At 42.1% G+C, this 25315-nt stretch overlaps 1 protein-coding gene across 1 annotated transcript in view; it reads right to left on the bottom strand.

Moving 5' to 3' along the window:
- The window catches only part of TNC (tenascin C), an 83532-nt gene that overhangs the window by 10828 nt on the left and 47389 nt on the right, over window positions 1–25315 (bottom strand). Inside the window, exons 7-16 of the mRNA XM_065737626.1 lie at window positions 24596–24865; window positions 23326–23511; window positions 22756–22845; window positions 22025–22288; window positions 12331–12603; window positions 10063–10335; window positions 8698–8970; window positions 6234–6509; window positions 3985–4257; window positions 2232–2504 (exon numbers count right to left, since the gene is read on the bottom strand). Of these exons, the coding sequence (XP_065593698.1) occupies window positions 2232–2504; window positions 3985–4257; window positions 6234–6509; window positions 8698–8970; window positions 10063–10335; window positions 12331–12603; window positions 22025–22288; window positions 22756–22845; window positions 23326–23511; window positions 24596–24865 (2451 nt within the window). The remainder of the gene's footprint in view (window positions 1–2231; window positions 2505–3984; window positions 4258–6233; window positions 6510–8697; window positions 8971–10062; window positions 10336–12330; window positions 12604–22024; window positions 22289–22755; window positions 22846–23325; window positions 23512–24595; window positions 24866–25315) is intronic.

Genomic DNA, 25315 nt, shown 5'->3' with positions numbered 1-25315 from the left:
AGCCAGAATTAAGCAAGCATAGAAGAAGGCCAGTGGGCTTCTGTTTTTTTTATCACAAACAAAATAAAAGAAACAAAATACCTCAGTGCAGCTGTTGGACAGACACAGATCATTAGCATTATCCTCCAGCACTACTCCTTGTTAGCTCTGAGACTGAGGACTGCCTGTGAAGTCCACAATACTCTTGTAACTCTATTTGTAGGGTTGTATTTTTCTTGCTAAAAAACTGTTCTTTCCTCACTAACAGACTACAAGAATGTTTACTGGCTTTCTTCTCCTAAGAATCAGGAAGCATCAGACTACATTTATCATGTATAAAGAGCATTTGAGGATCCTCCTGGATGAAAAATCCCATCACAAAGTGGCAAAACACTATTTAAAGAAGAGGAAATTAGCAGCGTGAGACCTACACATCCTACCAAGGATATTAACTGGCACACAGCCATGATACAGCCCCCTGCTGAGGGCTGAATTGCATCTCCATAGATATTATATAGAAGAATCTCCAAGACACATCAACTTCCTCTGAGAGCATCAGTGCACAAAGTCCCTCATGCCAACTTGATCGGGCACCGCATCTCAGTACAGTGCTGCCTCGCTCCGCAGTGATCTTATGATTAGTATTTGCTATCACAGTAGAATTGGTGAAAGTAAGGAAGGAAACCACAGAGGAGGATTGGGCATCCAGTGGTGAATATGCAAGGTCCTTCCTCCATCTCCTTCCTTCCAGTGGGTGGATGGCTTCGCATGCAGAGATACGAGGTCAGACCTCGGCAGAGGGTTGCTTAGTGATGCTCAAAGCAGATGTCTTCAACTGTACTGATTTACACCAGTAGAAGATCTGATCCCTGATGACTGCATTTGTTTACACAAGGGTATGTTGCCCATGTAGGGAAGAAGGGAGAAGTGTGAGTGATAAATACAGACTGGGATTTTCAATCTTTTCAGCTTTCATTTTTATGACTTCATTTCCATGGTAATGTTTGGGTTAGGGTTGCCGGTCTGTTTGCTGGCAGTCTTTGCTCCTACTGGGATTTTTCTGCTTCCTTTACTAAGGCTGAAGACTTTCTGACACTTATTTCTTGCTTGCTCATACACTGTACACAGGCTAGAATAAAGCAAGGCTGCACACGAGCCTGTCCAAGCCTCCCACAGCAGGGGTAGCAAATGTCACTTTGCCATCAAAGTGCAAATGTTATAAATATACACATTTCTCCAAATAGTCAACTCCTAAATAAGAAGCTAGTTAGATGCCTTGGTGGTCCCAGCTATCTGATGCAGTGTAACATGCAGCTTGAGTTATTTAGCTGGAATTTTTGTGGCTCCAACTCCATTATCAATTATCCATGGGCTATTTAGAGTTGAAAAACATCTTTGGGGCTATTGGCGCCATGAGGTGACGTGTGCTAAATCTCCCTGAAAGGACAAAATTAGAATGTAGTCATGAGGAAAATGATAACAGTTAGTGGTTCACCATAAATATCCTGAAGTCAGTGAAAACAGAGACATGCTTCTAACGAGTGCAGTTGACTTTAAATATCCTTCTCCATTATGAGACAGCCCACATGAGGCTGGAGAAAGGTACCTTGTGATGGATGCATGCAAATGTTCGGATGAGTGGGTATCTGTTTATTCAGGGTCTGTGATGGTAGGCAGTGGAGCTGCTCATAGCTGCTCCATGCTAACTGCCACTGCAGACATTGAGGTGAGTCGTGAGGTCATGCTATTTTAGGGAAAGCTGCTTCATACTGAGTTACTGTCGGTCCTTTGCTGTGGGTTATGGCTGGACACAAAATCTTTTACACATTTCTGTTGGCTTCCTAACACACTGATCTGAAGTTATTATATTACAAGCTCCGCATTTTTTAAAGAGAGAATTTGGATCAAAGGGAGTTGCTTAATTTTTTTTCAAATTTAAATATTTCAAAATGACACCATTATATTGATGGGAAAAAAAAATGCATTCAGAAGTGCCAAAATGAAATGCTTCAAATTATGAACCCATTCTTCATTTAACTTAATCTGAGGAATTCAGCCTAAGCCTCGAGAACTTTTGATGTAACCAGATTCTGCGTATTTTTGTGCAGAAACAATATTAACAACCAAAATTTGGGTAGGTGACATGCAGGAGCCAGTTCGAAGGTCTCAGTAACTGCTCAGACCGCCTAGAAAAAGGAGAAATGTTAACAGAATTAGGCATGAACACATTTTTCCTGCCGCAAAGACAATACCTGTGGTTGCTACTGAATTTATGGGTTGGGAGCGCCGTCCACTGCTAACTCCATAGAGTTCAATTTCATACTCAGTGCCCTCTTTCAGCCCTGTTATATCATGGGTGCGCTCATGGCCTGGTACTATGAGTTCCAGTGGATCAGATTTCCTTTTGGTATCCCTGATTTTTAGAACAAAACTGTCGAAAACCCCATCATCCGCAGTCCAGGACAGACGGAAGCCATCTGGGGTAGCATCTGAAACCAGAAGGTTGTCGACCTCGGGTTCTGCCTCTAAAATAGGAGAAGATAGCAGTAGGGGAAAGAAAGAAAAAGTGATTGCTTGAATCAGTTCATTAGTGACCTCCCTGAGGTCTGGCTATAGCATACTGCAAGAATCCAACCACAGTTCAAAGAAAGGGAAACAATCTGCTGGCTATTGAAAAAAAAAAAAGAACATTAGTGTTTTACACATACCAAAGAATATATATGAGGGTGCGTGTGGGCTCATTCAAATTTTTCACTCTATCGTAAGTCCACTACGTGGAAATACAACATTTGCCTCTGCCATGCAAAATTACACATGCTGATAGTAAGTTGGAAGTGCATTTCTCTCTTATTTTTCATTGAGTTACCCATCACATGTGAAACCTTTATGTATGATAAAAACAAGCTCTTGTTATAGATCTGCAGGCATGCCTGTAATATGGTCAGGCTTCTGTCTGTTAGGAAGACAGCAAAGAGGCTGCCTGAAAGAGTCTTTTCCTTCATGCAAAACCCTTATTCCATGCACTTCTGGCCTCTGTGATGCTTTAGATCAGAAGAATCCTTCATTTTTGATAAACAATTGCTGAAGCAGCAATGGGGAAACATGAAAATTCATACACTTAAATGCAATGTGCAAGACCTGTTGTCTTTAGTGAACAGACCTACTCAAGAGGATCCCAGGAGCTGCAAGTTATTAAACAACTACAAAACACCTTCAGCTCAGTATGGTCAAGCATCTCTACCAACAGAAATGCTGTTGGAGTGGGTACTGTCGTATAGCATCTCCAATGTGCTTCTATTTTCCGGAGGAAGACGTTCCTATTTATTTTCTCATGAACTTGCAGTCAGGCAATCCCCAGCTTTACTGTTGCATCATCAGCAACGTGCAGATGAGACTTGATGGTTGTAGGGCTAGAGAATCAGTCTGCAATGATTTGTCAAGAAAATTATTCAAATGCTGCTGGAAGACAGCAGTCACGATGAGGCTGAGAACACGAGCTAAGGTTTTGTGGAGAGAGATGTCAACGTGATAGCTATCAGTGACCACACTGTCTTCTGTGTGTAGAACACAGAGACAGTGAAAGAAATGAGGCCATGGGCAGGAAAACCAGGATGATTTCCTCCTGAAGATCCCGATGGTTGGCAAGTTGGAGAATGCTGAGGTGCCCAGCAGCTGTTAACAAGACGAGCTCCAGCATGCAGCTATTTCTCTTGAAAGACTCCAGTTAGAAGTACCTGCATGAACATAGCAGAAACTTTCACCCCTCAACCCATGTCATGCGTCTCTACAGGATCCCTCACAAAGAGAAAAAGGAGACATCAAGTTAAAAGGAATGGAATTTCATCGGTGAACCGATCAACCACAAAGAGTTATGTGTAGCCACGATGCAGAAAGGGATGCAAAAGCCAAGGTTTGTTTCGCAAACGGATTGCATAAAACATCTTCCATGTGAGAAGAAAAGCAAGAAAGAAAGTGGAAGAGAACAATTTGTTTGCATGAAAATACCTGTAACGGCCACAGTGCTTAGGGGCTTTGTTTGGTGCCCCTTGGCAAAACCATAAAGCATAACCTCATAGCCAATGCCAGTTATAAGGCCTTTAAGCTTCAGTTGCCGCTGGGCTCCTGTAAGGAGGAACTCCTGTGGGTCCAGCAGCTTGCCAGAGTCCACCACGACTACAAGAAAGTTGTCAAAGGCATTCTCCGATGCCATCCACGACACTGTGAACCCGTAAGGGTTAATATCAGAGACAGTTAGGTTTTCCAGTGGGGGCATGGCCTCTAAAAGAAGGGAAGGTGCAAAAAAACACACACACACACATACAAAAAAAAAAAAAAAGCAAAAAAAAAAGAACGAAAACATTGCAAATTAGAAAGTGTCACAGATTCCACCAGACATAAATCACATTTTTTGTTCCCCCAAAATATGGAATTAATTGAAGTGTACAGTGCAGGTCACAAGACCAGGATTTTCAATGGAGCCTCCAAAAGTTACATGTTCAAATCTTAATTTTCCTCTAGCACATTTTAACAGCTCATCTCACAAGCTCCTTTGAAATTCCTTCAGAGCTCAACGGGTAAGTACATTACTCTTGTTGCACATGCACTAGAAGGCAGTTATAACCAATACTGTTTTAGAAATGTTATGCATAAAGCTTTCATTTCCTTTCTGTTGCCTCCACCATGGGTGCTTTAGGGAAAAGCCCCAACCTTGGCATTCACAGTTCCTGTATCTTGCATTCCTTCCTCTCTACCTCACATGAGTATCTCCAGACTTTTCTTTCAGTGGTGGAGGGTCAGTGATGCCAGCAGGACTGTGAGAAGCAGTACATCAATCAGCCAGGGTCACAGCCAGTGAAGGGACTAAACACTTGCAAAATTGCTTTTGTGGGCAATAGGAGAGAAGCAAGAATTAGCACTGTCTAAGGGCAGGGGCTAACGATCACAGAACAGAGCCATAACCTATTCAAAGAGCTTCACAGGCAGCTGCTAGCGTAGCATGTTGACAGCTTAAAGAAATTACAGTGAGGGGTCTTTTTTTTTCTTTTTTCTTTTACATCAGTTTGTATCCATTTGTCAAAGTTTAGAACTGTGGACCAATTTCTCTAAACTTTCCCACCACGTCTCTTAGACAAAAAGGACAAATTTTCACAAGACAGTCAAGCTCACCCAAAATCTGACGAGTCAAACAGGGAGTTCAGCTGGCTCTGCTACGCCCTACTCCTGACCCAGCATCTCAGGCATTGCTAGAATTCTCTAAACAATCTGACAAACCGCATGGGGTTGGCCTAGGAACTCATCTGATCCTCCACCACTCAAATTCCACTCACTTAAGAAAACAGAAGTCAGTTAAACACAGAATTTTCTCTGGCAAAGGGTTTTAGGTTTGTTTTTGACTTTCCACAGCTGATGATGTTGACGCTCTGTTAGAGCATTCCTGGGATAGGTGTGGAGTGACACCAGTGTACTGAACCCAGGAGGTTTCTGCAAACTGCTGGCACATCCAGCTGTGGTGTGGAGTGCCACATGTTTATCTAGTTGTGGGAAGCTTCCTCTCAAAACATCAATGCCCATGGTTTATTTTCAAAAAGGAAACTAGCTAACTAACTTCTAACAACCTTCATCAGGTGGCAGGTCAAAGATGGTGCAAAATGCAATCACATTCCCTAAGGGAAGGGATCATGGTCACTGCCTTTCCAAGAAAGCACAGGCATCTCTCACAGCACTGTGAGAGATGCTGCTCCTTCAAGGAGTGCTCCCACTGTGCATTAATGAAGTGAGGAGGAAAAAGAAAAGGCCTTAATTACTGTTTTAATCCTATTTAGGCTTCCATTGGTCTTTGTGACAAGCCCTAGCAGTGCACACTGGATATGTAATACACAGAGTGTGAACTCTGTAGTATCTATTCGATGTGATGTTTTCTAATCCCAGTTAAAATCTGGCCAAATTATTCAGACATAAAGGACGGTGGGAGTACTGACAAATTTCTCCTTTAATCAGCAGGAATTAGAAAAGACTATTACACATGAGAGAAAGACTCAAGATGGCTCTTGAATCACTTTAAACTATGACTCCTACTAAATTTTTTAAGGTCAACATGCCTGCTGCAACCCATGTTTGCACTAAGCTTCAAATGAAAGCATCAGTACTGTAGTCCACCCTTTTATCCATGCAGGAATATATATATATATATTATATTACATATATATATATATATAATCAACTGATAAATATATTCCAAACCTTTCAGCAGGTACCTGTCATGACAAAAGCAGTGAGGGGCTCTGTGTGAACACCTGCATCGGTGGTGCCCTTAATGTTAATGTCATAGCCAGTGTAATCTAGCAGGCCTGAGATGTGAGCGCTGCGAGCACCTCCCGACACCGTAAGCTCCTGGGGTTCATGTGCTGCATAGGAATCTCTAATGTGTATGACAAACTTGGCAAAAGGCCCATCTCTTGTGGTCCACGAGAGGTTGAAGCTGTCGGGGGTGACATTTGTGAGTGTGAGCGTGCCCAGCTGTGGCTCAGCCTCTGAAGAAGAGAGGAACACAGGTGAAGAGACAGCATTACCTCTTGGTTGGGGGAAGAATTAGCCGTGGAGGGTTAGAGAGACTTCAAGCTAAAGCTGAAGTGTTTTAGCCTTGTTTTGCAGTGGTTGAAGAAAAGAGGAGCACCATAACAACTAAGGTTTTGGAAAGAAGTCAGTGAAATTAGTGCTGATTTTTAATTTATCTTTTTTTCCATTCAGTTTTCTTGAATGCACTCAATTTTCCAATTGAAATGTTGGCTTGATTTACAGAAGCACCAACAGCAAACAACCATGGAAACTGCAGTAACTCAGTGCTGGAAATTTATCAGGAATACCCAGAATCACAGCAATTCTGAAGCAGGACTCAGGCAGAAATTAGGATCAAAACAGATGTCCTTGAATACGGACTCCAGCCTAGCTTAGTGTTCTCATTGGCTGGCATTGTAGATACTAATATTTTTGGACCAAGAAGTTCATTGGGGTTTTAGTTCTGGCAGCACTAATCTCAGCACTAATCTCAGGCCAAAACCTCTCTGGACTCAAAAGGTGTTCCTTGTCCCCTGATTAGGCACAATCAAGGAATATCTAATGGACTGGACAAAAACAAGCAAGCAATGCTCTTGTTCTCATTCTTTCTGACTATTCAGAAACTTGGCCTTCATCTACAGATGGGGGAGGCATTCCTATTTTAATCTATTCAATTTAATGTAAAATCATTAAGGATTCATTAGAGCCCAGAAAGACCACAGACATGACCGTGCAGTCAGGTGGCCTAGCCTAGGAATCCTGTCTGTCTCAGGATTCTGAGGATTTCTCTTTTTCTCTTGCCAATTGAGTATAAACCAAGAACACCTTGGGAAATGCAGCCAGTGTGATACAGGGGGATAACTGTACAAGTGATACATGCTGGGAGAAAAGCAAGAAGGATGTATCACACTGACCAAGAAGAGAGAAAGAAGGGAATCCTTTTGTTAACTAAAACAAGAATTCCTGCAAGATGTTCCAATTTTTACTGGCTATCCCCAGTTGTTTTTAATTATAGCCTACCTCCCTCCATGGAAAAGTCTTGGAAGAGGTGAATCCAAGTGGCCCCAATTAAGGACACATGCCACTGTCATGCTGCCAATCAATGCCCTCATGGCTGACTGCGAAGATGTCACCATGTAAGCATAGTACTTCTGAAGATGGGAGGAGATGAGAAAATATCCACAATGCAGACAGGCTTGGGTGGAGAACCCAGTGAGACCGAGCATGGAGCCATCAGCCCCGCATGCAGCTCAGAGGTGACAAACTGATCCTTTCCAGTCTGGTTCTGACATGGCTGCATTCCTTCACATGCCATTTGCATCCAGTCAAGCAGGCTCATAACACGTCACCCAGACTCTAATGAGTACTACATGCAAAATGAGTTGAAATTCTCTCTTCGGGGGTGTCTCAGTGAGCTCCTGGAAACCATCACCGCAGGAAAAGTTCTGACACAAAGTGAAACCAGACAGGTCTCAAGGACTGAAAGATAGCAATGCAAGTGGCAGCGGGTTGTCTGACCATCAAGAAAGGGAGGACTTCCTATTTAAGCCCAGTTTTCTACTGGGAACGCTTAAGAATGCTGGGCAGAGAAGAATGCCAGAACCAGCACAAGGTAACCAGATCACTCCATGCAATTTTGGCTGGTCATTGAGCATGCTGCACAAAACTCTGACAAGAGATGCAAATGTCTTGGAAGACATTTGGTTTTAAGAACAGAGAACCAAAATGACATGCAGGTGCCTCTCCAGCTGACAACGCTACGAAGCCCTCCCTCCCACAAGGAAGCAAGTGAGGATGGGATGAACAGGCACATTATTCAGATCAAGTGCAAAGATATTCTGTGAAAAACATTAACCATCTGGAGCATGTCAGCTATATATACACAGTACTTGCTGATAAGTGTATATATAATGAAACCAAGCATGGTTTACAACTGGCTCCCTTAATGCTGGGGGCACTTTTCCAGCCTTTTCCATTGTCTCAGATATCTCTCTTTCCAAGTGCTCACAAGGTCAGTTTATTTCAGTCTCTCATCACCATGATCTTCCTATACTTTATCAAAGGAGTGATGATGAGTTGGAGCCATGTTTCAGAGTGGTTTGGTGGATAGAAAAAGAAAGAAGAGAAAAAAAAAAAAACCTAAAAGGTGAAACAACGAAATACCTGTGGTTGCCAGTGCTGTCAAGGTCTGACCACCTTGCCCATCAACTACACCATGGAGCTGGACAGTGTAATTAGTGGCAGCTTTGAGGTTGGTGACTACATAGTGCCGGGAGGCCCCTGGCACTATTTGCACCAGGGAGTCCAAAGGGAAGTCAGAGTTTCTGACTTCTAGAATAAAATGGTCAAAGGTATTGTCCTGTGCTTCCCACATGAGCAACATGGAGTCTGAGGTAGCATTTGATACAGTGAGTTTGCTAAGGAGAGGTTCCTCTACTATGGGAAGAAAAACAAATGGAAATGTGTTGCAATTATTAAAACCCAAAGCAATGAAATAAAATAAAAGTTTGAATTCACATGAGCCACAGATCACAAAGACCACCTAGCCATATATTTCCTGGTGCTTTCCAGACCTCAATGGTCATCTTTCCATGATTCAGTGAAGAGATTCACAATCTGCTGAAGCTAGAAAATGCAACTCTGCATTATCTCGACCACTGATATTTGACATTAAACTTGACTTCATTCACTACCTTAATCTCCTGCTATGACAAATTGCTATGACAAATTTTCCTGAGATCATGTCAGCAGGCAAAAATTGGTAGAGATGTTAAAACAATCACAACATGGGCTATTATCTGTCTGCTGTGAGAAGCACCTTGTGCTTCTGTTGCCTCGTGCTCTTGTCATCTCTTATTCCACTTTCATGCTGTAATTGGCTAAAGCACATTTGACACTTCCCTCTCTTTGAAAACGTTTTCTGGAAACACTAACAACAGTAAAATCTCAGGATGTACAATGTGCCAACAGCTAAATGCCTACGTATTTCATTTACCAACATCAAAGCAAAACTGAATTCTGAAGTTGAAGTCAAGCAATGTGTTGCCCCTGTAGGAATCTGCTGACAAAGACTGAAATTTGTCTGAAACCTATTTAGAGAATCAGGATAAAAACAGTATCCATAAACTGGCTTATCTGAAAGAAGGAGTGTGCTCTCTAAGCTGCATAGCACATACTCCAAAGCTAACATAGTGAATTGTCTCCCACTTGCTTCCGGGGAAATTTGTTCTGTTTCTCATCAGTCTCAGAGATTGCCCCTACCATAATGTTTGAACAAGAGCTTACGCATTATTGTGTGAATGATATTACATCACATTGTGGTTGACTGACTTTGCTGGATGGGATGGTGGCTTAACATTCACAGTTCAAAATGTCTGCGTCAGGTCTTCTTTAGAAGGTGTCAAACAGTGAGGTAGAGAATTTGGCAGTGGGCAGACTGATGGGGTATCTGAGGGCAGGGAAATGGGCACAACCTGCAAGGAAGAGTTAGAAGAAAGGAGAGTTAGCACTGAGGTAGGTTTCATATACCTGTTGTAGCCGCAGCACTTATTGCCTGTGTGCGGAAACCATGAGAGATCCCATAGAGGTAGACAATAAAATCAGTGCTGGGGGAAAGCCCTGAGATATGAGCTGTTCTTGAATTGCCTGAGATGTTGAATTCCATGGGCTCCAGCAACCTGTTAGAATCAATAATTTCAATAGTAAAGACGTCAAAGTCCCCATTGGTGGTTGTCCAAGAAAGGTTGAAGCTTTCAGGAGTAATGTCGGAAACGGTTAGCTCACCAACTCCGGGGTGTGCTCCTGAGGAGGGAAACAACATGGGTCAGAAGGGGACAGCCCTGTACCCCATCCTGCTCAGAAATGATCTGCTTCGCTCTGCTCATGCTGACAGCACTCCAAGCTGCCCTTGGAGAAAAGGGTTTAAGTCAAAGCTTTGCTACAGGCAAAAAGGTTCTTAAAAGGGAAGAAATTAAATGACAGCATCTCAAAATGCTAAAGAAGAGGAAAAAGAAAAGGAAAAAAAGAAAGGAAATAAGAAGGTTAAAAGCTACAGCTATTTCCCTTTGCAGCCATGCATCTTTGAGGTCTGAGCACGAAAGCAGTCCCAAAAGAACATTTCCAAGCACCCCAGGGCACTTGGAGACATCAGCTTCCAGTTTTAGGAGAAGCTCTAACTAGAGCCATCTCTGTGTCCAGAGGAAAAGGTTGTGTTTTGTTTTAGTTCTTCTAGTTTCCCTTTCAGCTTAAGTTTATGAAAGCTGGCATGTAATTTGGGAGCCGGAGCCAAAATGCAAAGCAGTGATAGCTGCCTTGGGGTTTCTTCCTCTCTGTAGACATCCCTGACATGTTCCAGGAAGGCTCAGAAAATTCTGACAATTGAAAGTCCACAGAAGGGAAAATTCTGAAAAGCCGGATGCCGAGTATGGCCCAGAAATGGAAGGGGAAACCTCGGCAGGGAACCTTCAGCTGTTCTCATTAAGTTACTAAACAAAGAGCACACTGCACATTTAGGCAGGACACCCATGATGTCTGTTTTCTTGTTTGTCCCTCTACAGCTTCTTTTGCCTTGCCACGTTTGTCTATTTTCAATGGGCAATCTGCTACCAGATCCTCAAAGCACAGCACTTCCAGACTGCAGCAGGATGCTGCCCAAGGCAAGTGCCTGGTGCCACACACATTTCTACTGAAGCCAAGCCACTTAAAGCACTACTGAAACAGGCAAGCTTTGCTGAGTACAATGCTTTGCTGAATACAATGCTTTCATTTTGTTTTGTTCTTACAATTACTCTTACTCCCTTCTATGCTGGGTAATCAGTGCTTGGGAAATGTAAATGTGAGCAAGCTCTGGTTGTCCCCACAATGGCAGGAGGTTGCAAGGTCTGTAAGGAAGACCAGATGAATCACCCAATGGATGAGCCACTGGTGCCCCTCTATTGTCAATTCATATCCTGCTCATTACAGTGATCCTAACTCCTGGAAAACTCTCTGAGCTTTCCATAGGACAGATGTTTCAATTTGCTTCTCATGGTAGAAGTTCATGATAAGCAAGCCTTTATCCAAATCGCAGTGTTTCACAAGTTCAGACAGAAATTTATGTCTGTGGCTCTTGATTAGTCTCACTGAAGCTTCTGATGACATGAAGTTTACCTTCCTTCTTTCAGGTCACTTTTATGCCACGGTATTTTGGTCGTGTGGCCAAATGGCATGATGTGGCCATCTTGCATTGTATCTTTCTCAGAACAATCTGATTATTTGAACTTATGAGGCTCAATATATAATAATACTCTTGGCAGAAATTTGCTCATGTTCTTCTCTATATGAGAACACATAGAAGGCCCTGGGCCTTAATGTTCTATTTATGCAGAAGCTGGTGTGTAATTTTGTATATAGCAAAAGGCAGAACTCAGACACGCTCTTGGGTTTTGCTTATCTGGGCTACAAATATAACTTCACAAGGCAACCTGGACTTTCCCAAGCATGTACAACAGCCAGTTGGGTTTTGCAGTTAGCGTCAGCTAGCAGAAAAGTGAATAAAGAGAACAAAACAAGCCATTCTGAGAGGGGTAAAAAGAGCATTCCTGAAAGCAAATGGCTCCATGGGGGCACTGAGACTCCTTTTGGAAAGTCTGATCATGAGACATTTCCACGCCAGAGATGTTCAGCCAAGCTTTAATGAGTTCAGTGCACCCATGCAAAGCAGACCAAGTGAGCAAGCTTTGTCAAGCAGTTGCAATAGCTCTGGCTCGTGTCCCTGTCTGCAACGAAAGGGAACCGTGAGCCTGGATGGAAAGGTACCTGTCGTGGTTTCAACATAAAGGGGTTTGGTTCTGTAGCCTCGAATCACACCGTAAAGTGTGATGTTATAAGGTGTGTTGGCCTTGAGGCCTGTAATGTTCACAAAGTGCTGTCCGCCGGGGACTGTGATATTCCAGGTTTCTTCTGGATTGTCAGACTCCTGCACCTGAAGGATAAAGCTCTCATAGGCCCCGTCGGCTGCTGTCCAGGTGAGCTGGAAACCATCCCAGCCAGTCTCTGACACCGATAAGTTTCCAAGCTCAGGTTCTTCCTCTGAATAAGGACAGAGAGTCAGTCAGTTACTCAGATTACAGACCAGTGGCAACGAGGTATTACTTAATGACTGTCAGAGTTAATGAATTTCATTTGGAAGCCAGAGATGCAGAGATGTACCCCCACGCACATTTACATTCCCAGCTGCCCCAGGTAACTTGTAAGTCTCTTTGGAGACTTGGCAAGACAGAATAGTAAGAAAAGAACCATAATAGTAAATAATAATCACATTACTGCTAAAAGACTGCTCACAGAAAGCAGTTTATAGACCATCTTACAGCTGGATGTATTTTGCAAATACTAATTGCAACTCCCTATGATACAAGTATTACTGCAACCACTTTAGTGCAGCTTTTAAGAATTTGGCATTTGCCATTATGAAGTGGCTGTAAATACTGCAGTAATGCCTGCTGTAAGGCTAGAAAGACTTTGAGCTTCCAGTGCTTGGGATTCAGATGGTTGTGCTTTTAATTGAAAGATGTTATTTATTCTTCCAAACTATTTCTAATCCAAAACAGCAAAGAAGGGAAAACCTCTTTATGTCTGCATGTCTTCAACTATTCTGCCAGCAAAGGCTTCCCGGAGGCAGAGAAGCTTGGATTTTCAGAGATACTAATCTAAAATTGAAATCTGCCTTCTCAGAAATCAACATTCTCATATGCCACCACAAAGATGGCTTGGGAAACTTGGAACCATCAGAACTAATCCTCAGCTGTTGTTAAATCTGAATGTTTAGGTCTGTTTCCCACCAAGAACAGCAAGTCTTCCAATGCTGAGAAAATACAACTGATTACTTAAAACTAGTAGTTTCATGGGAAAATAACACAGTAATACATATTTTCTTCCTACATGGAAAATCTCAGAATCATAGAATATCCTGACCCATAAGGACTGTGGAGTTCAACTCCTGGACTTGCTACATGATCAACCACTGGCACTTCCAGCACTTTTATTTATTACTTGCATTGTCGACACATCAGCATTATAATAAGAACAAAGTCTAGCTAAATAATCTCAGTCTGCATTCCTGAGCATTTCTAAGAGAAGGTGCACAGAGGGAAATGGATCTGATACTTCTTTTCTAAACTTCCATTGTAAAGCCTTGCATATATTCTGAGTCAGTGGGTAAGGGAGCCCTGAAATAAAAGAGAACTGGGCTTAATTTTATTCATATACATCTCTCTGAAAAAGCATAAAGCCTACTTTGTGACTCTTGCATAGCTTTACATAGGCAGGTGGAGCTGTATTTTCAGAACTGTTTCAGATAGTTTCAAGGATGGCAGCCATTTACCATTAGTGCAATTCACTAATATATAGTAAATTACTACTACTCCAAGTCCTGACGAGCTTTTCTCATCCTGTCAGAAAGGAAGAGATTGTTTATGAAATGACACAATGATGTTCAACAAAAGAACGCAGGAATCCGGAGCTGTTTAGCTTTATCAGGAGCAGAACAATCACAGAGCTAAAATATGAATCATGTCAAGATAGCACCATTTAGCTGAAAGAAGAGAAAGTGGAAAGAAGAACAACTGGTTGTATCAGAAATAATGATTTTTGGTGGCAACAGAAATAAACACATCAACTTTAAACAAAAATGAAGCTAAGCAAAAGTTAAAGCAAGGCAAAATATTTCAAGTTAAAGCATGATTATAACAAGAAACCATCACAGCTTAGAAGCAATTCACATTTCTCTGAAGAGTGCTTAGTTTCATTCACCTCCAAGATGCCCCTTCACCTCCCAATTATGTCTCATGCATGTCTGAAACAGAAGTGCACCCGATCCCTTCATGCTGTCAAGGGGCTGAGACTCATATAAATTCATGCACCAAGTTGGATGGTTGAAGACCTCTTTAAACCTCATCTGTTAAAAGCATTCAACATATATGACAAAACAACCATAGTGTCATCACAAATGATATCAAGGGATGATGTTTCTTAACTTAAAAAAAAAAAGAAAAGAGATAACAAACCATTGAGAGATAAAGCTGCTCTAACTATTGACTAGATGTGCAATAATAATCTTTGTGCTTCTATGTGAATGTCTTATCTCACAGCATGAACTGCAATTCTTTTGCACGTGGTCTGCTATGGTCATTAGTCCCCAGATCAATTCTCCAGGTATGAAGTCCGAGACTGGTGCTTTGTTGAGTTGAGCTCTGGGGCTAGAGGTCAGTTTGTTCATGAAATTCACATAATAGGGATAACAGGCAGAAGTTTTTGGAAGGATATACTCCCAATGTGTTGCAATCTTTTTTTCTTCAACATCACCACTTTCATGCCAGTGCTGCAAACTGCAACCTCCTCGTGGTCTTTCTTTTGTGCTTTGGACCACAGTCCCAATAAATCCCTGCCGTATCCTGCTATTTTCATGCTCCCTGTAAATAGCAGATACATCAGTGTCTCTCTTTGCATGCAGTTTGAAAAGAGAGAAGTGATGCTACGTTGCCTTCAAAGCTGCATGGGGCATTGTCCATGCTACGTAACTCAAAGCTCTCATTCCATAGCAATAAGAATTCTATCCCATGCAAAAATAAATAAATAAATAATAAAAAATAAAAGGGGAGAGGGGGGAAACAAGAAGGAAGGCATCACTCACAAAGCTTTGCATTTCTGCAGTGGAACAGCAGTAAGAAAACGTATTGCAAAGCAGAACAGGAACACGTGGCTAATGAATCCATAGAAAATACCTGTAGCAGCTAGAGCTTCCAGGGCCCAAGAGAGCTGGCCTTGAGTGCTTCCACGGAGGTTAATCTGGTACTGAGTGCCAGCTGTGAGATTGATAATTTCTGTTTCTCGTTGGTTTCCCAGCAAAAAGATTTCCTGTGTTCTGTTTAAACTGGACAGGTCTCTCAGAGTGATAAGGAACTGATCAAATACCTCATCCTGTGCTGCCCAAGACAGGGTGAAACTACTGGAAGTCCTGTGAGTTATGTTAAAGTCATGAAGAGCATCAGTGATTTCTGAGATGGGAATGCCAGAGGGCACCGAAAGCAGAGCTTGGGAACCAGTGCTGGGGTTTGTTAAGTAACTTAGCTCTGTAGGAGCAGGACTGGCAGAATTAAGTGATGTTGTACTGTCTGGTTCTCCAGGTGTTGTGACTAGATGTGCTAAACAAAGGTAAATTACAAGTTAAAATTTCCTGATAAAAACCCCCCAAATACAGCGCACGACGGCTAATATCTGCAACAAAACAGTTTCTGTGCTTTCATTAGAGAGCTCTTAAGATCATAGAAGACATGGGTACTTCTATTTTGGAGACTGAATCCAAGCTAGAAGCACAGGCAGCAGCATCAGGCACATGGTTCCCATTCAGAGCCACACTAAGCAGCAGAGTGAGAGCCACAACCATTAAACACAGGGTTCGGCCGACATGCTTTCAGCAGAGAAATGGATGGATTCATCTTCAGTTGGTGTAAATCAGTCTGCTCCAGCTACCTCCAAAGAACTTTGCTAACTTCCATCGGCAAGGATTTGAACTCCGTATCTCTCAACCATGCCTTTTATCTCAACTGCAGCACAGCAGTCATCGCCAGCGATCCAAACCAGAAACGGAATGCATGCCAATTATCTCAACAATATCAAATCCAGACTGAGAAATGAGACACGCAGAACCATGCTAAATCTCCACCTACCCAAGAAAAAAACATGCTTGGAGGAGTGATCCAACCTCAAGACATGCTGAATTTATAAGAAAGGAGAGGGGAACCTTAACTAAAAGACAAAACAAACTACAGCAATCTTTAAAGAGATACAGAAGGGTGGAAGAGAAGTAGGCTTGGCCTTCAACATGCTGAACAGACCTATGAATGCAGCTTGTAGCACAGACAGATTCCAAAAATCTGAGAGATGTAGAAAACTGTAAACGCGTTTCTGATCACAGCTGTACAGCAACAGGCAGGTGATTTTTCTGACACTTCAATTAGCCATGCAGAATTATCTCCTCATTAGTGGAAAACCACATCATTTCACACCTCAGTGACTGCCTAGCTCTCATGCTTCATGGCATTCAATTAAGAGAAAGCAACTCATCTACCACCGTCATTCAGATCAGCATGAATATGTTCTCAGGATTCAGTTATCTGTCTCCAAAATGTATCCAAAAAAGGAAATAAAAAATAAAAGGTTTTCAGAAGAGAAAGATCAATTTAAAACGTTTTCAAATTAATCTAGAATTTTTATCTTGAAAATATACTCTCAGAACAAGTACATATGTAAAAGCATGATTTCTTGCTCATCTCCAAGGAGTGAAGTCTGTGAGACAGTGACCTGTATTTAAGTCTGTTATACATTACACATACCATATTAATAACACTCTTGACTTAGGAAAGGGGTTGCTCTCAATTCCACTAGCATGTGACTGAACCAGGCCCTACATGTCGTGCAGCCTGAAGATAGCAGCACGGTCAGTACACCAGCACATGTGCCATGAGAATTGCTGGTGTCATTTGTTCTTTCTCTGTAACTGTACTCCCAGAACTGTTATCTGACCACACGAGGGTGGTGGTGTAATCTTCCCAGGGAACAAAGCAGGAAGACATGCAGCATGTTCATTAGGCTCTTTTGAGTCAAAGAAGTACTCAAAGATACTTAAAAATACTTGGAAAAAGTGGGCAGTGTCAGATAGGCTTTACTGCGGAGTATTTCTGCTGGAGCTATGCATAACCAAATTGAACAGACCAGTGGGGAGAAAAAGGCATCAGTACATACAAGGAAGCTCCAAGTCACAGATGGTCCCACTGGGGAACTGTCATGCACCTTGAGCTGGAAAAAGAGGAAAAAATGTCCAAAAATACAAAGGAAAAAGAAGAAATAAAGCTAACTGTCCTTAAGCTGACATGCTAAGAATCCTTGAGAAAACCCTGTGAAACATCATTAAAAATTGGCTTCTCATTTTTCCTCATTTTGCTTGACCATTCCCATTGATACTTCTCCCAGTCTCCCACTAGTGGGTTAATTTTACAGTGATATCTTTGACACCACACAGGAAGTTGCCATATCATCCTGATGATGGCATGTAGATACCTTATCCCTGACAATTATCTTCTGTTTAATAACTGACTCCGCTAATGAACTTATGGATGAGAAAGAACGGCCTACACTCTTCATGTGTATATAAACACACATGAACACATGTGAGTACACATTATGTTATTTTGTAATAGAGGAATATGTGACTTTTTGTAGTAACATACTACAGACAGGAAAATGAGAATGATGTGAACACAGAAAACACTCTGTTGCCATAGACAGTACCAGCATTCAATGTTTAGCAGACAGAGCATTATCTACAGAATGGATAACAGAAAGTTTGGATAACAGTCAAACTGTAGGACAACACGGATGGAGATCAAATAATCGACAGAGAAAGTAGGGGAATAGATGGGAAGAAAACAGAGCTCTAGGAGCCATGGGTGGGTGGATGACAGCCAGATAGGCTGATTCACAGTGGTGAGATGAATAAGTAGCAGAGGCAGAAGAGTTGAAAGCTGAGCAGAATTGAACTTGATGGACAACAAACATACGCTCTTTCTCAGACTAGGATACTTTTTAGTATCATTCCCTTAGTAAAATCTTCAGGCTGAATATGGCCAAAATATGTCCACACTGCTGTTGCTGGCCTTTTGAGGAATTTCACTGTAATGCTTCACTGGAGTTTTACGAAGAAGAATGTTAACATCCTGCCAGGACATTTCCCCGGTTACTTGGGATGGTGCAAAGAGTATTTGGTATTATTTCTTGCTTCTGTCTCTTGGATCTCACATTATTTTCCAAGAGAGGCTATCAACAAGTCTCACTGCAGAATCTCTAATCAGCTCAGCCTCACTTCAGGGTATCGCTGCAGTTCCCTTGAAAGAGGAATGAAGAACCACGGTCCCCTAAAGTATTGCTGTTCTTTTAAGAGCACTTTGGCTAAACAGCTTTTCCTTCTCTCAACCAGCTGTTTAAACACAGAGAAAAGCATTGAAACATATCAGAGTCCAGAAATACTACAGAAACTACTGCTAAAAATCTGAGATTCCAGGTACTCTCATCTGAATAAATGGAGAATCTTTACTGGTAAATCCATTTTCCTGGGGTTCAGCACTGCAGTTTCCCATCAAACTGTCTCACCTAATCACTCTTCCTAATGTTCCTTTGAGTCTACATACGAAAGGAGCAGTGCATCTGAGACTAGAATAAGCCAGGAGAGGGAGAGGGTATGATGCACAACACAGACAGAAGCCGTCAGTAAACAGCATAAATCTTCTTAAAAACATTCAACAGAATGGAAAACTTGCTTCTCCAAGCCACTCTCCTATGTGTAACTCATTTCCAGAGGCAAGACACTATCACATCCACAATCTGTCAGCAGTTGCTGCACAATCTGGGTCCTTCAGCAGAGGAATGTGAGGTTGGCACTTGGTTTTGCAAATGCTCACTCATTTATTTCCACAGCCTGACGTATTACCATCCCTCCTCCTCCAGGACCCGCACTGTGCTATGCAGGCAGGGCTCCAGAACCAGAAGAAGATGGAAGGAAGCTGCAGTCTGACCGCTCAGCTTTCTCAGAGCAGGGTTACGTGCTCACTCTGCAGATTAGTTGTCAATCTCACATAACATTCTCCAAACATGCTGCCAGAAAGGCCCCTTGAGCCAGCAAAGTGGCTCACTTTGTTTTCTGAAGTGGTTCTAAACCAAAAACGGAGTGAGATGATGGGAAGGACCTCTAACAGATTGGAGATGCTCTGGTTTGTGGTGCCTTAGTTCATTACAGAAAGGAGCTACGTGTTGCAGTCACAGCTCCCAGAGGGAAGTGCTATCCTCCAGCCAGTTCATACACCTTGATTTTAAAGGAAGTGTTCACCTGGAGGCCTTCAATCACAACACCCAGGGATTCTCTGGGCAGGAAGGCTTCTGCAGGGGGCTCAGCTGCCAATGACATATCCTTGTACTCCACCACAATATTGGTGTAGGCTCCAGTGTTCGCATACCATGAAACACTAAAGCTGTGGTCTGTAACCCTTCAGACCACGATGTCCCTCAGTTCATCCTCCTGCATCCCTAAGGCCACTGAAGCAACACAGCTCCCAGGGGCAGAACACTCCTCTGGACCAGGAGTCACTGCCTGCATTATGTTTAGATTATGTGGAGCTATAAGGAAGCAAATGGCAGTGTGAAATTTTCAGACTTTCCTTCTCACTGTGTAATTTTTAGCATTCCCTAAATGTAGAATCACAGACACCAATATAAGAAGTTTTGTAACTGGAGCTGCACTTCATCCATATGAGGAAACAGAAGTGACGTACGGCTGCCATCCTATGGTGTGGAACATTTAAGGACACGTGCTTTGATGGAAGCTTGTGAGCTCTGTAAGTTTTGACCACTTGTGGTCAAAAAAAAAAAAGATAATCAGGAGTATGTGTGGGAGGGGAGAAGGCACCAACAGAGCATCAGTTCTGGGGCAGGAAGAAGCCTTGCCCTCAGTGACAGATGATTCACTAGCAAGCAAATTAAAATAAGCAGTAGGAAACAAAAGCCCTGATGTTTCTAGGTATCTGTGTGCAAAAAGCCTGACTGAACAAGAGGGAATGAACTGAGAGGAAACATTCTCAAGCATCTCAGAGACCGCAGAGTCTCCCTTCTTTCACGAGGACAGCACATGCCTCTCTAAATAACAGGACTGTCTCCACCAGACAAGTCCAGGCTTAGCTGTGCTGCTGGCACTTCCCACATCAATCATTATTCTCTCTGCTTGATGGCTCCAAGCACTCTCCTTAGAAGTACAATGGACTTGAGGTCGCTCATAGCCCTGCGAGAGAACTAACAAGTTTGTTTTGCTTACCCTGAGGACTCGAGGACCCCCCAAGTACCAAGAATAGAGCACTTCTGCCTCCCCATGCTTGTGTGTTTGGGTTGTCAGGAGGGCCACAATGACAGGTTACAGGCAGCTGCTGCTGTCATTTCTAAGGAGCTCGCTGCAGAGAGCTCTTTGTTTACCAGCTGCTCTGAGTGAAGACTTAAAACAAATGCACCATCCAGACGATTTTCTTTAAAATAAAACAAAACAAACAAAAAACGCAAAGAAAAAGAGAAGCCATCTTGTGGAACTTTGGAAACTGGAGCTGGAAACGCCAGACTGTGAAATTGCACAGCATGTCGTTTCTGCCTTTCTGCCATCTACACGTACTGCTTTTGAGACTGCTCAGCCTGCAGACAGATGGGGAAACAGATCACTTTGGAAAAATCAAAGCCTGCTCCATCATGCCACGTAAATCTTCAGCTTCCTTTAGTACCTGCGTGCTTCAGTGCTCCCTCATTTTACCCTGCACTGGACACAGGCCTGATTTATGCATCAAATAAATAATTCAGTACTTATGGTTTACTGCAGTTTATACAATACCATATGACTCTCTCCTGCACTGGATTACCTGACTCTATAAAGCATTCACAGGTGCTGCTGGCATGAGTATTGCCTGGGAATATGAAACTGTGTTTGCTTTTATGTGTTTTAACTGTGTTTTTTTGTTTTTATGCCATTCAGATCTTTACTGATATTAATTTGTAAAATCCACGTCTTCTGACGTTTATCTCATAGGTGTTCTTTGGGGGGAAAGGGTTAAAAACCTTAACATCTGCGAAGGAAACTAATTCTAGCCCCACTGATTCTGATTCACTGCCTCTGCTCCCTTATAGCACCAGAGGCTGTGCCTCACAAGGTTTAGGCTAAAGGCACTTGAAGATTCAGGACTCACTCATGTTTTATACTGAGATGTGATCTGTACACAAGAAACTTTGAGGTTCTTTTCACAGAGAACCCTCACTCAAGGAACGGTCCATTGATTCTACTTAAGTAGAGTGGTTTGTGCAAATGGAGATGGAAGAAATGGACTCCTTCTTTGTAGACAAATAAAACAGTCATGTGTCCACTGGAAACAGGGACTGTGACCAGATTTGTGACAATAGCCTGTTTCTGCTTTTGGATGAAAAACTGAGAAAGGGCAACATCTGAGCCCTGTCGACCCTGCATGAAGGGTGGAGGCATGCTGTGAAGAGAACTCATTAGGCAGGAACAAGCAATATTAGAAAGGTTCTGGTTGCTTTTCCTCCTAGATTTTGGCTGCAGAATATAAAACAAGTTATAAGACAGTGTACAAAACAGCAGCCTCACTCCAAACAAAAGATGAGGTCTGCATTTCCTGCAGAACAAATAGCTGTGTTCTTTGTGAGCCTTCTCAAAGGGGAAGCAAGAAATCATTGAGAACATGGAGCTAAACACAACTGTTCCTCAATTGACCTGTCACGCTAGACAGTGCTAAGCCTGCCTTGCAGGCAGTGGATGTTTTTAAACAGATCCTCAAGAAAATCAGGTGAAGGAGCACTCAGACCAGTCACTGACCAAGGACCTGGTGCATGGCACTCACTGAAAGCTGTTACTCACCAGTTGAACCCTTGATGGTTGTGGGTTTGCTTTTGTGTCTGCCTTTCTCTGCCATCAGACTGATGGTGTACTCTGTCCCTGCATCTAATCCTCTCAGAATATGAGAGGTGCTGTCCACAGGGATCTCAACTTCGTTCTTCTTTCCAGAGGGGCTAACGTAAGTGAGGCGGTAACGATCAAATTTGGCCACCGGTCTTCTCCAGCGAAGGGACAGGGTGGTTTCAGTGGGGTCACTGACTTCCAAGTCCTTGGGGTTGTCAAGATCTACAGGTTAAAAAGGTACAGTTTAGGTGTCTCTGAAGTGCCCTGGGAAAACTTTTCAGACATCTGCAGAGAATCTATTATAGAAGTCCCATTGCTTTTATGTAGGTAGAGGAAAAGGATTTTTTCTTTCATAGACAAAATTCACTAAATCTAAATTTCCACCATTTGTGTTCACTTCAGCTAGCACTGCATGAAGAAGGGAAAGTATTTAAGGCCTCAGAGCATTTACCCAGGGAAAAGCAGATTTTGTGAGAAAAGCCCTGGATTTGAATGACAGTCAGGGCTGCTGAAGCTGCTGATGCTGTACTCTTTGTCAGGCTGTATTTTTTGTCCCATTTGTACCAAAATAAAGTCAAGAACTCTCCAAAGTATCTCTTAGAGCATTACATAGAATTATTTAGAATTACTTAGAGTGGCTCCAGGTGATTTACTTCCTCCAGAGCAAAAAAGAGAATCAAGCTACTCACCAGTGCCAGCGTTAATGGTAGCAGGAGCACTTTCCCTGTCCTGTCTCACTGCTGTCACTCCAATGCCATATTCAGTTCCAGGTCTCAAACCTAAGAGATGAGGAATAGACATCTGGTACACTCTGAATGTATGCTAGGCTAATTATATGCTAGGTATATGCAGACATTAACATTAAATGGGAAAAGTGCCATAATCTAACCTTTCAGGCCAGTATGGTGATTTGTATACAGGTGGAAAAGCTGCAAGCTGGTGTAAGTAACACCATCCTTAGCACATTCCAAAGTCTCCTGATCTTACAGATGTTAATCCATCTCCACTAAGACATGAGACCCAGAACTCAGGCAAGTGGCCAGAGGGGTTCAGAGATGCGTATGAAAGTCCATTGACTATTTACCCACCTGTAGGTGTATAAATATATATCATCTGTATTTTAATTTAATTGCTTCCTCTTGCAATGAGTAACCTCTATCCATTGCTCTTGTATACAGTGATGAAAAGGATTTCTTGCTCCTGTGCTCCATGGTGATGGCATCAGGAGGACATTAGTAACAATTTCTTGATTCCCTTACCTGTGAGTGTAGCTCTGGTTGTTGCTTGGTTGCCCTTTGGCACTGTCAGCTCAGTGTGGTCTCCACCAGAAATGGGAGCAAACTTAATTCGGTAATTATCAATATTTGCATGGCTGTTCTTCCACTCCAGAGTAATGCTGTTGTCTGTCTGTGACACTCGCTTCAGGTTTCGTGGAGCATCCAAGTCTGTAATAAGCACATTAATAAATAAAACAAGACATAATTAAAAGGAATAACTCTCTTATGACAACAGTCTTTTACAACAGTCCTTTGAAGAAGATGAACGTGACCCACGAAGCTGACACTGTTCCTTCTTGTATGATACTCCTTAACTACATTAAGCAGATTTCTTTTAGCGTGACGAGTTATTACAGATTTGGAAAAAAATAAATACAAAACACAGTGGAAGTGATTCAAATTTTGTCTCCTGAAATGGAACAAGCAAAAAAAAAAACAAAACCCCACAAACATTTTCAACGTCAGTAATTACTGTTATTACAAAATATAAAATATCACTGTGGGAAAACATATTTGGATGAAAATAATATCTTCCTTTTCAATACCTTAGCTTTCAAAGAAAAAAAAAAATAAAGAACTTGAACCTTTAAGTCTAAAAATGAAAGGTGAACACTTTGTAGGCTTTCACAATCTACACCTATAGAAGACTCAAATCCTGCCCTGAATGAATTGCTTCATTATGGGAGGTAATTCTCCATGCACTTGTGTCCTTTAATGCATCCAAACCTGGACAGGATGTGAAAGGACCCAGCCTTCATAAAGCATTCCCAGGATGACAAAGGAACTAAGTAATCTTAAAAAAAAAAAAAAAGACAAAAAAATCATTGGCAGATATGAAGAAGGGAAAAGGCCAATGTTCTTTGCTAATCTGTTATGGATTTAGGCAGGCAGAAGTAAAGTCTTAGATAGAAGGAGAACCATGGAAGATATTTAGCTCAGCAAACAGGCAAGTATCCAGAGGAATTTGATAATTTGATCTGGGGCTATGATGAGAAAAAGCTTCTAAGTGACTTAATAATATAATTTCCATTTTCAGCATGTATTTAGAGACTTGAAGGGTGTGAATGTTTTGGTGGGCCAGTAAGGTATATAATGCACTGGAAAACCTTCTCCACTTTCATGTAGGTTCTGCGTTGGTGCAGTGACTATCAACTCAAGCAACACGATGCAGACAGTACAGGAATGTTGACGGCCATCACATTCAGCTCCCAACAGTGTGGGAATAATGTTGTCACCTAGCCTTGTCACCCACCTGTGACAAAGACTTCTTTTGCAGGGTCACTTTCCATGTCCCCTCGCCGAGAGATGAGTGTCACTTCATATTCTGTGTGTGGCCTCAAGTTTCCAATAGAATATTGGTTTTCATCCTCAGAGAGGTCAATGGTAGTCCTGTCCCCTGGAACATCCTTGGGGCCGTAGGTGAGCTCTATGCCTTCAATTTCAGCCAAGGGTTTGGACCATGTGATCAGAGCTGTGGTGTCTGTTACATCTTTTGCCTCAATCTGGCTAGGGGCATCAAGTTCTGTTTTAATGAGAGGAAAATGTTATTAAAAAATTTAAATAAATCGTCAACAGAAAATTCATAACACTTACTTGGGCTTTTAATTGCTTTAGAACAGAATTAAAATGAGTGGCTTCTACAAACTGAAGCTTGTCTTCATTTACTTTCTTCCTTATTTGCCAAATGGGGCCAATTCATCAGAAACAAATTAATTAAATTCATCAACATTTGAGGATGCCAAAACAAGGACAAACAGAAAGCCTAAGAGCCCACACAATGGAAAGTCCTTCCTAAGTAATTTCTTTATGCCAATATTAGCAGGATGAAAGAAGTTCAAGTTTCTGTGGATGTACCTTTCAGGAAAGAATAAAAGTGCATTCTGGTAGCTACCTTCCAGATAAAAATAAATTTCCTTTCCCCTTTAAACAGGTGATTTGGAAAGCAATATTTTTTTTCTCATATCTTCATAAT

Source organism: Cyrtonyx montezumae, unplaced genomic scaffold (genome assembly GCF_038088225.1).
Source record: "Cyrtonyx montezumae isolate F1298 unplaced genomic scaffold, pur_monq_1.0 scaffold_20, whole genome shotgun sequence".
Classification (NCBI taxonomy): domain Eukaryota; kingdom Metazoa; phylum Chordata; class Aves; order Galliformes; family Odontophoridae; genus Cyrtonyx; species Cyrtonyx montezumae.
Note: the sequence above shows the minus strand (reverse complement) of the source record. Positions and strands in the feature narration are given on the sequence as shown.